The sequence below is a fragment of the Physella acuta genome, unplaced genomic scaffold, assembly GCF_028476545.2.
Source record: "Physella acuta isolate Inbredline_101_S28 unplaced genomic scaffold, ASM2847654v3 ptg000490l, whole genome shotgun sequence".
Taxonomy (NCBI): Eukaryota; Metazoa; Mollusca; class Gastropoda; family Physidae; genus Physella; species Physella acuta.
In genome coordinates this window covers 235,001-252,441 of record NW_026732009.1, presented here as the reverse complement: position 1 = coordinate 252,441, position 17,441 = coordinate 235,001, and the positions used below count along the sequence as shown (strand labels likewise).

Genomic DNA, 17,441 nt, shown 5'->3' with positions numbered 1-17,441 from the left:
CATCTAAAAAGTATACCCATGGGTGTAATACAGTCTAGAGCTGAATATAATTTTATCCCTGGAATTCAAGCTCTATTTCTTGAGACTTAAGTTAACATTCACAACACTTATCCTCACAAAACCTCCCTGAACAACACCTTCCCTCACAACTCTTACCCTAACAACACCTTCCCTCACAACTCTTACCCTAACAACACCTTCCCTCACAACTCTTACCCTAACAACACCTTCCCTCACAACTCTTACCCTAACAACACCTTCCCTCACAACTCTTACCCTAACAACACTTTCCCCTTGAAACTATCTAACCACCTGCTTTAGCTTGACAAGAGTTACTCAACAGTAACAACAGTTGTACATGAGTTTCCATCCAGTTACAAACCCTAACCTTAGCTGTAAAACCAAGACAATAATAAAGCTAACATGCACACCTTTCTCTTCAGGCCAAGCCAGTGGCGTTTGCTGTTAGAACCAATGTGTCCTATGATGGCTCTGCTGATGATGACTCGCCTGTACATGGCTATGCTGTGTCTTTCGGTGTCAGAGATTACCTCCATATAAAAGAAGTAAGTAGTGATAAGGTGGGGGTATAGCAACATTAGATGTTATATATTAAAGGGGTAACTCATGATAGGTTAGGGGTAACTCATGATAGGTTCGGGGTGACATTAGGTTTAATTAGAGTTTGAGCAGTGAATCTGTATCAACACAACCCATCTTGATGGTGGCTGTTGAACTTGCTGCATTATATTGTGTGTATACTCCAGTAGAACACAGCACATCATGTGTGTAGATTTCTCATCAACACACCAATACTAGATTAATGTACCTAACTAAAAAGGCTTATAGTTTTACTCTAGGATTTAGTACAGACCCTTAATTTTCATGTCTTATAAATGTTGTAATATTTTTCTCCTAGAAATTTAAAAATGACTAGATAGGTCTTATAAATGTTGCCATTGTTTCCTCCTAGAAATTTAACAATTACTAGATAGGTCTTATAACTGTTGCAATTGTTTCCTTTTAGAAATTTAACAATGACTGGTGGATAGGTCTTATAACTGTTGCAATTGTTTCCTTTTAGAAATTTAACAATGACTGGTGGATAGGTCTTATAACTGTTGCAATTGTTTCCTTTTAGAAATTTAACAATGACTGGTGGATAGGTCTTATAAATGTTGCCATTGTTTCCTCCTAGAAATTTAACAATTACTAGATAGGTCTTATAACTGTTGCAATTGTTTCCTTTTAGAAATTTAACAATGACTGGTGGATAGGTCTTATAACTGTTGCAATTGTTTCCTTTTAGAAATTTAACAATGACTGGTGGATAGGTCTTATAAATGTTGCCATTGTTTCCTCCTAGAAATTTAACAATTACTAGATAGGTCTTATAACTGTTGCAATTGTTTCCTTTTAGAAATTTAACAATGACTGGTGGATAGGTCTTATAACTGTTGCCATTGTTTCCTCCTAGAAATTTAACAATTACTAGATAGGTCTTATAACTGTTGCAATTGTTTCCTTTTAGAAATTTAACAATGACTGGTGGATAGGTCTTATAAATGTTGCCATTGTTTCCTCCTAGAAATTTAACAATTACTAGATAGGTCTTATAAATGTTGCAATTGTTTCCTCCTAGAAATTTAACAATTACTAGATAGGTCTTATAAATGTTGCAATTGTTTCCTCCTAGAAATTTAACAATTACTAGATAGGTCTTATAAATGTTGCAATTGTTTCCTCCTAGAAATTTAACAATGGCGGGTGGATAGGTCTTATAAATGTTGCAATTGTTTCCTTCTAGAAATTTAACAATGACTGGTGGATAGGTCTTATAAATGTTGCAATTGTTTCCTTCTAGAAATTTAACAATGACTGGTGGATAGGTCTTATAAATGTTGCCATTGTTTCCTCCTAGAAATTTAACAATTACTAGATAGGTCTTATAAGTGTTACAATTGTTTGCTCCTAGAAATTTAACAATGACTGGTGGATAGGTCTTATAAATGTTGCAATTGTTTCCTTCTAGAAATTTAACAAAGACAGGTGGATAGGTCTTATAAATGTTGCCATTGTTTCCTCCTAGAAATTTAACAATTACTAGATAGGTCTTATAACTGTTGCAATTGTTTCCTTCTAGAAATTTAACAATGACTGGTGGATAGGTCGGCTGGTGAAGGAAGGATGTGATGTCAGATTCATCCCGAGCCCTGCCAAACTTGAAAACCTGAAGACTCAGTCAGGTGGTGGGGGACGGCAAGGGAAGCTCTACACTAGGTCAGTTGTCATCTGTGTTAGCTAGTTGTCATCTGTGTTAGCTAGTTGTCATCTGTGTTAACAAGTTGTCATCTGTGTTAACTAGTTGTCATCTGTGTTAACTAGTTGTCATCTGTGTTAACTTTTAACATATAAAAAGTATTTTTAACTTGACTGGCTGTGAGAACCTGTATGAGAAAAGTATAATCACAAGTGAAATAAATGACAGTACTACGGTTCTTGTGTTAGATATTTACTATCTTTACATCTTGTATGGCTTATAGGCCTACTTGGTTACGAAAAAAAAACTTTGCCATAAAAAAAATCTATTGTGTATTGGCTTTAATACTTTTAAAATGCCAGCTTCAATTTCCATAATCAAAACTACAATATCCGCTATATCTTTTTAGTTAACATTACGTTGGTCAAAAGAATTAAAAAAAAGTTTTACAAAGAGATTTAGTTTCATAAGACAGTAAAGTATTATATAATAAATGACAGAGCCTACATTCATAACTTGAGTGAAATAATGAGTGTACTAAAGCTGAAAGGTGGATGTAGCTAATTAGAATGTATACATGCGTAATAATCTAACAGTTAGTGGATTTTTGTTATGGTTTAAATTCAAAGCCACACACCCTTTATGTTCAATAACAATATAATGCGTTGTTTGATGTGAATTCTTGATCTTCAAATGTGCTAAAAATAGTTGTCCCAGTTAAAGTTTTGTCCTATATACTTTGATGTTAAATATAGTTGACAGCTATAGGTCAAAGCTTGGTGTCAATGTGCCAGTTTGTACAGCTAATGGTTGGTTCCCTGTGTTAATCTGTGCCAGGTCTCCTTAATGAGACATACCAAACTGCCAGGATAATTGGGGTGCAATTAGGTGAAATGTCAGTCTTACCAGCATGTGACCATATGGTTTTTTATACAAGTCTGGTTGACCTACACTCTGATATCTTTCATTTTTTCAACATATTTGTCATATCTGTGTCACTAGAGCAACATTTTGATGACCTACACTGTGATATCTTTCATTTTTACCAACATCTTTTTACTAAAATCTTGTTGGCCTACAGTATATCTCTGTCACTTTTACTAAAATCTTGTTGGCCTACAGTATATCTCTGTCACTTTTACTAAAATCTTGTTGGCCTACAGTATATCTCTGTCACTTTTACTAAAATCTTGTTGACCTACATTGTGATAGTTCTGTCACTTTTACTAAAATCTTGTTGTCCTACTGTATATCTCTGTCACTTTTACTAAAATCTTTTTGCCCAATAGTGCGATATCTGTATCAACAACCAACAGCAGCAATAACTCTCTTTTTATATAATAGTAGTCTTAAAAAAATGTTTACAACTAAAACAAGCACATACATACATAAATACTTTTTTTCATATAGTCTCTTCTCTGTTTGCATATTAGATGTGATATTTACTTTTTATTATCTACTGTCTAGTAAAGTGAATCCATTATTTCTAATGGCTGTAGCTCTTGATTTGTAGGTCTCTTAATGGTCAGCACTTTATCTGTAGGTTAATGGTCAGTACTTTATTTGTAGGTCTTCTAATGGTCAGCACTTTATCTGTAGGTCTTTTAATGGTCAGCACTTTATCTGTAGGTCTTCTAATGGTCAGCACTTTATCTGGCTTAGTATGTTGTTTTAAGTCATCTGATGGTCCTGTATTTGTAAGCCTTCTTATTGGCTTAGTATGTTGTTCTAAGTCATCTGATGGTCCTGTATTTGTAAGCCTTCTTATTGGCTTAGTATGTTGTTCTAAGTCATCTGATGGTCCTGTATCTGTAAGCCTTCTTATTGGCTTAGTATGTTGTTCTAAGTCATCTGATGGTCCTGTATTTGTAAGCCTTCTTATTGGCTTAGTATGTTGTTCTAAGTCATCTGATGGTCCTGTATTTGTAAGCCTTCTTATTGGCTTAGTATGTTGTTCTAAGTCATCTGATGGTCCTGTATTTGTAAGCCTTCTTATTGGCTTAGTATGTTGTTCTAAGTCATCTGATGGTCCTGTATCTGTAAGCCTTCTTATTGGCTTAGTATGTTGTTCTAAGTCATCTGATGGTCCTGTATTTGTAAGCCTTCTTATTGGCTTAGTATGTTGTTCTAAGTCATCTGATGGTCCTGTATTTGTAAGCCTTCTTATTGGCTTAGTATGTTGTTCTAAGTCATCTGATGGTCCTGTATTTGTAAGCCTTCTTATTGGCTTAGTATGTTGTTCTAAGTCATCTGATGGTCCTGTATTTGTAAGCCTTCTTATTGGCTTAGTATGTTGTTCTAAGTCATCTGATGGTCCTGTATCTGTAAGCCTTCTTATTGGCTTAGTATGTTGTTCTAAGTCATCTGATGGTCATGTATCTGTAAGCCTTCTTATTGGCTTAGTATGTTGTTCTAAGTCATCTGATGGTCCTGTATCTGTAAGCCTTCTTATTGGCTTAGTATGTTGTTCTAAGTCATCTGATGGTCATGTATTTGTAAGCCTTCTTATTGGCTTAGTATGTTGTTCTAAGTCATCTGATGGTCATGTATCTGTAAGCCTTCTTATTGGCTTAGTATGTTGTTCTAAGTCATCTGATGGTCATGTATTTGTAAGCCTTCTTATTGGCCTAGTATGTTGTTCTAAGTCATCTGATGGTCCTGTATTTGTAAGCCTTCTTATTGGCTTAGTATGTTGTTCTAAGTCATCTGATGGTCATGTATTTGTAAGCCTTCTTATTGGCTTAGTATGTTGTTCTAAGTCATCTGATGGTCATGTATTTGTAAGCCTTCTTATTGGCTTAGTATGTTGTTCTAAGTCATCTGATGGTCCTGTATTTGTAAGCCTTCTTATTGGCTTAGTATGTTGTTCTAAGTCATCTGATGGTCCTGTATCTGTAAGCCTTCTTATTGGCTTAGTATGTTGTTCTAAGTCATCTGATGTTCCTGTATCTGTAAGCCTTCTTATTGGCTTAGTATGTTGTTCTAAGTCATCTGATGTTCCTGTATTTGTAAGCCTTCTTATTGGCTGAGTATGTTGTTCTAAGTCATCTGATGGTCCTGTATTTGTAAGCCTTCTTATTGGCTTAGTATGTTGTTCTAAGTCATCTGATGGTCCTGTATTTGTAAGCCTTCTTATTGGCTTAGTATGTTGTTCTAAGTCATCTGATGGTCCTGTATCTGTAAGCCTTCTTATTGGCTTAGTATGTTGTTCTAAGTCGTCTGATGTCCCTGTATCTGTAAGCCTTCTTATTGGCTTAGTATGTTGTTCTAAGTCATCTGATGGTCATGTATCTGTAAGCCTTCTTATTGGCTTAGTATGTTGTTCTAAGTCGTCTGATGTTCCTGTATCTGTAAGCCTTCTTATTGGCTTAGTATGTTGTTCTAAGTCGTCTGATGTTCCTGTATCTGTAAGCCTTCTTATTGGCTTAGTATGTTGTTCTAAGTCATCTGATGGTCCTGTATCTGTAAGCCTTCTTATTGGCTTAGTATGTTGTTCTAAGTCGTCTGATGTTCCTGTATGTGTAAGCCTTCTAATGGCCCCAGCTCTTTGAGTCACTGAAGTATCTTGTATACATTATACAGAGTACTTGTGTATGCAGACCATGATATCCCATGTAGCAAGCTTCAAACTGAACCAGTTGTATTGTATTTCCTAGAGAGAACAGAGATTTCTCTCATTAGCATCCCAAGTCTAGAATGTTAAGGTGATTAATATTAATATCATGGGCACAGCATTCAACAAATAAAGTTCATAACCTCCACCACCCCCACCCCTGTACCAGTGCTGCTCCAGGAAAAATCAATACACAATAAAGCTGGATTTTTTCCCTTTGCATCTTGCTCTTTTATTTTCCTTGTCCCTGGTCTGCATTCATTTTCTCCTGCCAACTATTGGTGTCTTACTTCTCCCCCCCCCCCTCCCTGTAGGCTGGCTCTTGGCTTTTTCCCCTATTACATGTGATATTAGTTTTTTTTAAGAGCTGCAAATGAGTGGCTATAATAAGCTGTTGTAAGATTTTAAACTGCTGGAACACTGGAATCATCAATACAAATCATTCAAGTGAAGAGGATGACATTTGCCTTTTTTTTTCTCCTCTCCTGGAGAATTACTGATATAAAAACAATAGCTATGGCAACAAATTAAGCTCCCCTCATTCTACATGTTTTTTACCTCCTTTATCTGTGTGCTGATTTATCTACTTCTAATGGGTATAATACATAGGCTTTTTGTGGTCAATGGTTGGGTTTTCTTTTTTTTTGTTGAATGGGAAGTGGGGGGGGGGGGGAATACTATTGGCATATGAGGAATATACCAGATGGTTTATTGCAGTAAGTTATGAGGTTATAATTGTTATACCAATTGGGTTTTTGTGATACATTGCAAGCTTATTATAGTTGTTATACTGCTTTCTTGTTGTTTATTGCAGTAATCTATGAGGTTATAATTGTTATACCAATTGGAATTTGTGTGATATATTACAAACTTATTATAGCTAGGTTATACTGCTTTCTTGTTGTTTTGTCTGTTGTATCTCTTTTTTTTTGTAGGCAACAGTTGTATTTAGTTTTAAAAGATATCATTTTTTCACTAAAATGTCAATTTTGGTCTTATTGGAATGACTGAACGTTGATGATTGTCTACATTGTCTGAATACTTGGTTTCACTTGTTGACACTTTAAAGTTTTACTTACACCTGTCGTGAAGAACTTCTACACAGTCATGTTAAAATATTGTTAATTCCTCCCTCAAAAATATGTGGTTTTTGTTCACAGTTCTAGAACATACAGTAATGTTAAAACATTGCAGATTCCTCCCAAAAATATATGTGAGGCCATTCCTTTTTTTAAGCAGTCTTAAAGTGGTAGGAACCAGGGTGAAACCATCTTGTCTTTTTTAAGCAGTCTTAAAGTGGTAGGAAGCAGGGTGAAACCATCTTGTCTTAAAGTGGTAGGAACCAGGGTGAAACCATCTTGTCTTAAAGTGGTAGGAACCAGGGTGAAACCATCTTGTCTTAAAGTGGTAGGAGCCAGGGTGAAACCATCTTGTCTTAAAGTGGTAGGAACCAGGGTGAAACCATCTTGTCTTTTTTAAGCAGTCTTAAAGTGGTAGGAAGCAGGGTGAAACCATCTTGTCTTAAAGTGGTAGGAGCCAGGGTGAAACCATCTTGTCTGGCTCCGATCCTATCCTGGAGAAGTTATGAATATTTATTGGTAGTTTAGGCAGGCTGGCTGGATGGTTTACAAGCTGGCCAGCACAATCTCCTCTTGCCATTAGAACACTGGCCTCAAACACTCGTGTCAACAGCAGCTACAGCCTCGTATTAGCATACAGCTGTACAGTCCTAATGGTGTACATGTACGGCTGTATAGTTCTAATGATGTACATGTACGGCTGTATAGTCCTAATGGTGTACATGCACGGCTGTATTGTCCTAATGGTGTACATGTACGGCTGTATAGTCCTATTGATGTACATGTACGGCTGTGTACATTTACGGTTGTATAGTCCTAATGGTGTACATGCACGGCTGTATTGTCCTAATGGTGTACATGTACGGCTGTATAGTCCTATTGATGTACATGTACGGCTGTGTACATTTACGGCTGTATAGTCCTAAATATAATGGTGTACATGTATGGTTGTATAGTCCTAATGGTGTACATGTATGGCTGTATATTTCTGATGGTGTACATGTACTGCTGAAGATTCTAAGCTGTGTACTTGTACGGCTATATATGTTAAACTGTATACATGTAGGGCAATTTATACTAAGCTGTGTATATGTGGGGCTATATATTCTAAACTTTATACATGTAGAGCAGTATATGCTAAGCTGTGTGTATATGTCAGACAGTATATTCTATACTGTATACATGTTGGGAAGTATATGCTAAGCTGTGTATATGTCAGACAGTATATTCTATACTTTATACATGTAGAGCAATATGTTCTATGCTGATTCAGCAATATATCCTTTACTGGTGCGAGGTGAAATCTGAGGTTTACTGCTGTATTTTCTTTAACATACTGCCAGGTTTTCACAGTTCATTCAGGTTATGTAAATGACACAACTGTGCTAAAGAACCCAGTAGTTAAATTGTTGTACTTTTTTTTTTGCCTTTATCTTACAGTATTTCAATATATTTAGTTTGGGTGGTTTGTTAGTTCTAAAATACTGACTTGCTTGAGTTTTCAACCTGGCAGAGTTTTTGGGATGGCGCAATTACATTTGACCCCCCTTAGACTGTTTAAGTAAAGAGATTAGTTGAGCATAAGAATGCAGGCTGAGTTTGAGTCCCCAAGGACAGCTGAGCATTGTCTGCTCACACGAATTCCCTCCCCGCCCACTCTGATGACATTGCCAAAGATGCAGATGTTCTCCATTCCACCACTCATATAGACTGAGGTCTATAGGGGGATTTGTTTTCTAAGTTATCTTAAAGTGGCGAGTAGAACAGATATTGATGTAAAACCCCTATCAAGTATGTATTGCATTGATCAGACTGGTAAAACCTACATTACATGATTGTTGAGTTCTGGTTTCAAAATGTCACTTCTATTGTTTTTTTTTCCCCAGCAAAACTAATTCATCTTCCAATATAGATAATCTGTTGAATTCCTCCAAGCCATCCAACTCAAGGGGGTCTACACCCCCCACCCCAGGTAATGTTGTATATTTAATGGCATTGAAACTCTCACATATTAATATTCATAGAGTAAAATAAATGTATGATTTTTAGAGCATTGTGTTTCTATCTATATCATCCTATCTATATCATCCTGTGTACAACGAGTTTTGTCTTAAAGTGGTTGTCTCCCTCTTATCTTCAGTCACTTGCTGAGAGAATCATCATTTTTTAAACACTGGCTGTCATTGATTTTTACTCCTTAGGTATTGAGGAAACCCAAAATGGTGTTGACAGTAATGTTGGAGAAGACAGCGATAGCCTGGGCAACTCCAAGTCTAGCAAAGCTAGTATAACACCTCCAACCAAGGAGAAGCGGAAACCATTCTTTAAAAAGGTAAAATAAAGTTAAACACCCAGTAACCCATTATTTGAAAAGGTAAAAAAGAATTTCACATCCTCTAGAGCCCATTCTTTAAAAAGGTAAAGTTTTTACTAAACTACAGGAAACCATTCTTTAAAAAGGTAAAGTTTTTAAACATCGACTTAGGTTTGAAATTCACTCATCCCTTTTACCAGTGTAAACATTGAGTTAAGTTAGGCCACTCATCCACTCTGGATGTAATCCCTAGCAGCTGCCTAGAGAAAGTGAAATGACTTAATGGCTAATGGTTGATGAAAAAATGTCACTTGAATCATGCTGTGCTGGCCAGACATGTGTGCCTAGAGATCAATATTTGTACATAAGGTTATGTAAGGCTGATCAATACCCAGTTGATTACTGGCATCTTCAAGTTAGTCGGGGTTTGAAAACTGGCAATTTTTTAAATTGTTTATGCACTTCCTGTTACCTTCCCTAGTACTCAAATCTGACGTGGTTTTTTTTTTTCTTTTAAATGTTCAAAATTCAGTTAACTTGTTTTGTATTTTCTTTTAATTATTTTTTGGTAACGGACATTTTTAAAATTTAATTTTAAAAAATTTAAACTCTTCGTCAGTTAACTTATTTTGAGTATTGTGGATGGATGCTGGGACTTTTATGTCTGCTCTTAGAAAAGCTTTGCACATTTGAGTTTAATTGAAGCTTTTTTTCTTTCATTTGATGCAGTCTGAAAGTGCTCCTCCTTATGAAGTTGTGCCTTCCATGCGACCTGTTGTCTTGATTGGCCCATCTCTCAAGGGTTATGAGGTCACTGATATGATGCAAAAGGCACTTTTTGATTTTCTCAAGCATAGATTTGAAGGCCGGTCAGTACATTTACCTTCTATTCTGTTTTGCTTCATTTGTATATTGTAAAAACAATTTCAATCAATACCATACCATTATCCTTGTTGATTTTTATTATTTCAATATTGTGGAACATGGTAACTGTCATTTCAGCTACATAAATGCCATTTTTTTCTAGAATAATAATCACAAGAGTTACTGCTGACATCTCCTTGGCTAAGCGATCTTTACTGAATAACCCAAGTAAGAGAGCTATCATGGAGAGAACAAATCCAAGGGCCTCTGGTTTAGGTCAGTAGATTCTCTCCCTTGTTCTGTTTTATTTGTCTACACTCAATGTTTGTAGTATTCAGCCAGGATTAACAAGTTTTTGTAATTACTAACAATAAAAACTACATTTTTTTTTTATTTGGAGTAACTGCTTAAATGATCGCCTTATTGAGTAGTTAAGTAATTTTTAAGTTTTATCATTCTGTATGTGACATTAACTAATGTTGATCTGATGCTGTTCTTGTAGCTGTATGTGACATTAACTAATGTTGATCTGATGCTGTTCTTGTAGCTGTATGTGACATTAACTAATGTTGATCTGATGCTGTTCTTGTAGCTGTAATGTGACATTAACTAATGTTTATCTGATGTTGTTCTTGTAGCTGTATGTGACATTAACTAATGTTGATCTGATGCTGTTCTTGTAGCTGTATGTGACATTAACTAATGTTGATCTGATGCTGTTCTTGTAGCTGTATGTGACATTAACTAATATTCTTTTAGCTGTATGTGACATTAACTAATGTTGATCTGATGCTGTTCTTGTAGCTGTATGTGGCATTAACTAATGTTGATCTGATGCTGTTCTTGTAGCGGAGGTTCAGGCAGAGATAGAGCGGATCTTTGAGTTAGCCAGAGCATTGCAATTAGTTGTCTTAGACTGTGACACAATAAATCACCCGTCACAGCTAGCCAAAACCTCACTTGCACCCATTGTTGCATATGTGAAAATTTCTTCACCAAAGGTGAGTACATACACCGGGAGGGTTACCATACCTATGTTGGTGTGTTGCCTGTTTAGATAGTGCTGACTGGGTTTATCTAGGAGTTTATCTCCTGTAATCTAGGAGAATGATGTTGATCTGCGCTCACCACAATTTTTTTGTTCTGTAGGTTTTACAGAGATTGATAAAGTCAAGAGGCAAATCTCAGTCTAGGAACATGAATGTACAGTTGGTAGCTGCAGACAAGCTAGCTCAATGTGCCCCTGTAAGTCTACTTCTCATCCGTCATTGAAGAATTTAGCATCTCTTTGCATTTTTTAATATCTTTAAGTTTGATTATTGTTACCCTAATTGTCAAAAAACAATGTCTTAAATACAGTCTGATTGAATCCACGTAAGGGGTGGGGGGGGGGGGGGGGGTAAATGCTCAAAAAATTAAATATTAGATGAAAGCTAAAACTAATGTTTTTTAAATCTCTTCCGCTGAAGTCAAGTCAGAATTTCAGAAAATTAAATAGCTTATGTCAGATTTCTGAAAAGAGACGAAAACTCATTATTTGTGTGAAACTGGATGAAAATCAGCTGGATGATGCTTTAAAAAATTCTTGTAAGATACTGTTGTAACATGAATTATTGTAGGACACTTTGTAATGACCTGTATCTCTTATAGGAAATGTTTGATGTGATACTGGATGAAAATCAGCTGGATGATGCATGTGAGCACTTAGCAGAATTTCTCGAGGCATATTGGAGGGCCACACACCCCCCTAACATGAGTCCGCCATCCCCTCACAGTCCTCACAGAGGACCTACCAGCTCCTCTATGCCTCTAGCTAGACACAACACAGCCCCTGCTAGTCACATGTCTCACAGGTAAGACCGTGTTTGCTTACTTCATTATGAAGTTGTTTTAGCCATCATAGCTAACTACACAAATATTTCAAGCACTTTTTAACTTCAACTCTTAAGAAATTTTAAAAATCTAGAATGCTTGAAAAGCTCTTGTTGGTAGTATATATTGTCTAAACCACTTAAATTTTGTTTCTGAATGCTAGAGTACCAAAGTATTTTACAATTAACCAATTGTATATAAAAATCACTCAAACCTTAAATGATTCATAATTTAAATATAAAAATTATATATTTTTATTTCCTTTGTATGATATAAATTATGAATATTTTAAAAATTACAATAAAAAGGAAATTTGTTTCATTTTATTAGCTATTGATTTTAAATTTAAATACAACTATTATTTATTCTACTACAGCATTTAACAGAATAAATAACCTGTTGAATTAACTAGATAGTAATTCTTATGAAATTATATAAGTGGTAAAAAGCAATGACGTATTTACAGTTGCAGTTGTTTTAAGAAGTTCGGAAAGATATTTTTTTTTTATTTTCTTGTTGCTACTGGTCAACATTCTTATGAATAAATAAAACAATTCCATAGAAATATCCCTAAAATTGTAATGGTTGTAGGCAGTTAGCTTTTTCATTCTTAGTTAGCTAATGAATGCTCTCTTAGAGTTAGCTAACTTATTTTCTCTTATTAGAGTAAGCTAATTGTTTTCTTGATGTGTACACTGAGCAAGTTACTAAATTTCTCCAACACTTTACAGTAGGTCAGGGAGCCTTGAAAGAGTGAACTCCCCTGACAGTGACCGCCACCACCGTGAACACAGCAGCCACCACCATCACCATGACAGGCAGGGAAGCAGTCGCCACCATGATGATGACTATGACAGTGATCGCCATGGCGACCACCATAGGTCACATGATCATGGCCATGATCACAGCCACACTTCCCCTCGGGGGTCTAAGTACCCTGTTCGTCAAGGGAGTATAGACATTTAGCAGCACGGAGCATCATACACCATTCTACCATAAGTGTGAATAATCTCAACAGTACACTTTGCTTTGAAGTGATTATGTATGCATTCAAGCAACAAAGAACTTATTTGTATGGAGAAAAAGGATTTGCAAAAAAAAAAAACTTTTTTTTCGAAATTTCTTGTCAATAATTTTTTCTCTAGATTGTTTTTCTCTACTAAAAGTGACGGCATATTTGAACTAACTGTATAGTGTCCACTGTACTGTGGATAAGCCAGGGCTAGAAACTAACTACTAATTCAAGGACAGACTCATCTGGATACTAGTTTGTGTTCTTTTAAAGCTCCTTCATCTTCAAAATATGATGTTTCAAATCATTTCTTTATACACATGTTTACGTAACATAAACCATTTCAAAGTGAAAAGTTTGATGAAAAAGTTGAAGAATTCTCACCGTTTTTTTACATGACGAAGCAAATGTAATCTAGAACTCATTTCTTAAACTAACCAAGACTAGGGTATCCAGTTTCTACCAATACAACGCAACTTTTCTAACCTCGCTCCACCCCCCACACCCCAGCTGAGATACTGTATCATTGATTCATCTTTTGTACAGTTTTTTTTTTTACTCTCAATATTATTGCACTGTGTAATTCTTGTGTGTGATAAAACACTGACAGATGATATTCACTGGCTATGTTGAGACCCATCTCTACGTAGGTGGGTTATTGCTCTACAACACAAAACTAAACTTACCATGAATGTTGGTGGTTGATTTTTTTATCGTTTAGTTATTTAAGTCATTTTCTGCAGTAAAAAAAAAAATTGAAAAATATAGTCAGAATAATTTTTTAAGAAATGAGATTTTTAATTTAAGATCTTATTTATTTTATTTTTTGGAGTTCTATCACTCCAAGAGTAGACATTTGTTTGTCGGAATTATTTATTTATTGCAGATTTTGACGGGTTGTGCAATACTGACAAAATGATGTGAGAGTTAGTCAGATGGTTGTGTTTGAAGATGGTTGTAAATTATGAAGAAAGTATTACTTTTCATGTATCTTAAGTTGTCAACTTTTTTTTAATTTGTCAGCAAAGATACTAAACTATCTTGGTGGGTTTGTGATGGCATTAACTTTTATTTGTAAAGTTAGAAAATTTTACTTGTTTATCTCCCCTAGTGAAATTAGCCTAATTTGCTCCCTGGAATTTGTGCAATATTTTTTTCACATGTTTACAATGTGCATGTTTTCTGTGTGTGAATCATGTAGGAAGATGGAGCCACTCAGATCTGATATTTATTTTTTGGGCTTTTGTTCTAGTAAGTAATGCTGGCATTACTTTTTTGTGATGTTTATTTATTTTAGCCTGTGGTAACCAGGTTTTTGTAGCTTGATTTTTTTTTTTTTGTGATAACTTAGTTGGTTCTGCAAGAACTGATGTGTGTAGTGATTGAAGACTGGGATTATTTAGCACGACACAGTACATGTGCTGGAGACAATGCTTAAAATGCTTCCATTTTGGTTTTATAGCTTTAGAACAAATACAACTTCCACTCATAGGAATTTTTTTTTTTCTGTACCTCAAAATCTGGTCGTCATTAATTCCAAAATTACCATTTATAATTTTTATTTTTTTTTTTACATGTAAATTTTTTGTGTGACTTAGATTGTGCAATTGCTATTTTTATTTTACACCACTAAGCCATTGAAAATGTACAAAACCAAATGTAAATTTTTCATGTTATTAAAAAAAAACAGTTTTAAACTTTACTTGTATACTTTATTAATTTTTATAGCATAGAATTGAATTCTACTGGAAAACCAACTCAAACCTAGGAATAACTCAATTCCACGCAAATTATATGATTCCTTAATATAGCATTTACTATAATTAATTATACTGAATAATTACTCTTGTAATGAGGGCAAATTTGAGCTTACAGTGGGCATAAACCTGGTCCACAAACTCCACTTATCCCCTTAATGCTAGTGATCAATTCTTTAATACAAGTATTGTTTCTCTTAGGATGTACATAACTTTTTATATTTATTTACTGTATTTTCCTGACAATTTTACACATGTGTAACTGTGTGTGTGTGTACTTGAAATGTGTGTGTTAACACACTTACACAGATAAGAAGTAAACTTGAATGCCAGTAAGCAGGGGTTGAAATGTCTTGCATCAGTGTACAAGCATCATTGTGTTCTCTTTTTCTTCACTGCGTGTTTTCAAGGTGTGAGTACTTATGTGTAAATAAACTGTACCATTATCTACATGACCTCTCTTTGGTTGTGACATGTTTGCCTCATCAAACCTAGAACACCTCTCATGCACTCTCCAGCTTCCTGGTATGTGGAGGAACTTCTCTCCCTTGCCTGGGCACTACAGAGTTAACTTTAAACTTTTTATTTGAAGAGTGAGTTGTTTTTTTTTTTAATGTAACTATAAGCTAGGTTTGTTTTATCAGAATAAACTTTTTTTAAACCTATACTACTAAAATGATTTTTATTTATTTTATTACCCTGCATGTTGTATCAAAGAAAACTAATTATCTCCCTTTATGGGAAGTTAATAATGATTTTAAAACAGGACAAGAGAGTTAAGTTCCTCCCATCATTTCTCCTCCATGTTGGTGCATGTGATGGCTGCATGCTAGCATGTGTGCCTTGAACCATCATCCCATCTTGTGGAGCTTGTTGCCTCCTGCATCAGGTGAAAGGGTAGACTACTCTTTTGTTTGAGATTTTTACCCTGCGTGGTACCTCTCCATTTGATTCCTCACCTTGGGAGTGAGCTCTCAATTTTTTCCAGCACTGAATGTTTGTGTTCCCTCCCTTGTGTCTTGTCTGAATGTTGGCTTTGTGTCTCCTTTGTCTGCCTTAAGTCTTGTGTCTCCTTTGTCTGCCTTAATGTTTGTCTTGTGCCTCATTTGCTTGAATGTTCACATTGTGTCTGCCTAAAGTCTGTCTGAATGTTTGTCTTGTATCTGCACGATTTCTGTTTGTTTTCCATCTCCTTTGTCTGCCTAAAGATTGTTGTGTGTCTGATCAGATTGTGAATGTTTGTCTTGTGTCTGCCTAACTAATAGCTGTGTGTTAATCAGTGAATAAAGACAACATGAAAATGGTTTTTTAGATCAACTTTGTATCATCTCCACTTGTAACTTTTTCAACTTAGTTCATTTTAGAGAGCATCCATTTGATTTCCCAACCAGTTTTGCTGTTTCTTGAACTAAGCACATCTTTGAGGTGTATTGTGAAATCTCTTATGTAACTTCCAACTTTTCCTTTTGAGGTGTTCTTGTCCACAAAAACTGGAGCAATATCTTTTCCATGGTGCCATGTTCTTCAACAGTAACCAGAGCTCCCATTCTAGTTTCCAACATTTTTGTGTGCTTTTTTAAATGGGGTTTTTTTTTTACTAGTTGAAAATATTTATTTTAAAATAGATTTGTATAAAAATACAATCATAATATACATTTTCATTACATTAATTTTTTAAAATTTGAAGTCTGCTTGAATGGTTTGTTTGTTAGTTTAAAATTACAGAGCCATGAAAATGTATGTTTTCAATTTTTTTTTAATCATTACATTGGAGATTGGGTTTGCATTGAAATTATAAACAACACAGAAAGTATGTGACATCGTATTTCCTCTAAAATAGTTTTGAAATTATCTCCAATTGATGAAAAACGAATGTTGAAAATTGATACATTTCCCCCTTCCACTTTGGTTGAGGTTCTTGTAAATTTTCTTGTCATGCACTGTGCTGTATTAATGTGCTGGATCTTCTTATGTGTGGGGGATATGGAAGTTTGATTGTTGGTGAAATGTGAACTAAACAACAGCAAGACTTGTCTGTCTTCCTTGTAAGATGGGTGAAAGAAATGTTGTTATATGTGCCATTCTTTGATAAAATCTGGCTGGTGATGGACATATTTCTTCCAGTCTCGTCAAATTTCTTGTGCTGAAGTTTGAGGCCACTTACCTGGCTCCACGTTTTAATTTGATAACAAACAAATGCTTGTGTGAGAGCATTCATGCATGATATACCAAGGGTTTACAGAAGAGTCTTAGATTGTGAACTCTTTAAATTATTCATTTCCTTGATTGGTATGAAACACACATGTGTTAATAATCATGTTTTTTTTTTTTAAATATCCCTCAACTGTGATATTTATAAATAAGGATGCCCCAGATTTTTTTTTTCTTCACACCATCAAATAAACATCTTCACTACTGTTTTTCTTCTATTTTTGAACTACTTTTCTAATGCCCACAACAGTAAGTCTGGGTGATTTGTGGTTTTAGACTGCTAGAGACTGAGAAAATGCTCATATTTTAGCAGCTAGAAAAAAAAATCTGGTAATGTCATCCATGCATTATTGCTGCCTTGCTCAGTTCAATGAAAGATATTTTAGGCAACCAAGCAATTAGTTATGTAGAAGTTAACTGGAAAAAAAAATGCCATCTTTTTTTTTTAATTAAATTTCT

The 17,441-nt window shown here is 35.1% G+C and overlaps 1 protein-coding gene across 8 annotated transcripts in view; it reads left to right on the top strand.

Annotated features, from left to right (window-relative positions):
* Positions 1–17,316, top strand: part of LOC131944396 (voltage-dependent L-type calcium channel subunit beta-2) — a 47,699-nt gene extending 30,383 nt beyond the window's left edge. For all 8 annotated transcript variants that reach the window (XM_059304968.1, XM_059304969.1, XM_059304972.1 and 5 more), the window contains 10 exons: positions 444–566; positions 2,144–2,280; positions 8,839–8,924; positions 9,154–9,284; positions 9,996–10,135; positions 10,294–10,406; positions 10,980–11,131; positions 11,280–11,375; positions 11,781–11,983; positions 12,734–17,316. In XM_059304968.1, the coding sequence (XP_059160951.1) occupies positions 444–566; positions 2,144–2,280; positions 8,839–8,924; positions 9,154–9,284; positions 9,996–10,135; positions 10,294–10,406; positions 10,980–11,131; positions 11,280–11,375; positions 11,781–11,983; positions 12,734–12,968 (1,416 nt within the window). In that variant the 3' untranslated portion in view covers positions 12,969–17,316. The remainder of the gene's footprint in view (positions 1–443; positions 567–2,143; positions 2,281–8,838; positions 8,925–9,153; positions 9,285–9,995; positions 10,136–10,293; positions 10,407–10,979; positions 11,132–11,279; positions 11,376–11,780; positions 11,984–12,733) is intronic.
* The last annotated feature ends 125 nt before the right edge of the window (positions 17,317–17,441 follow it).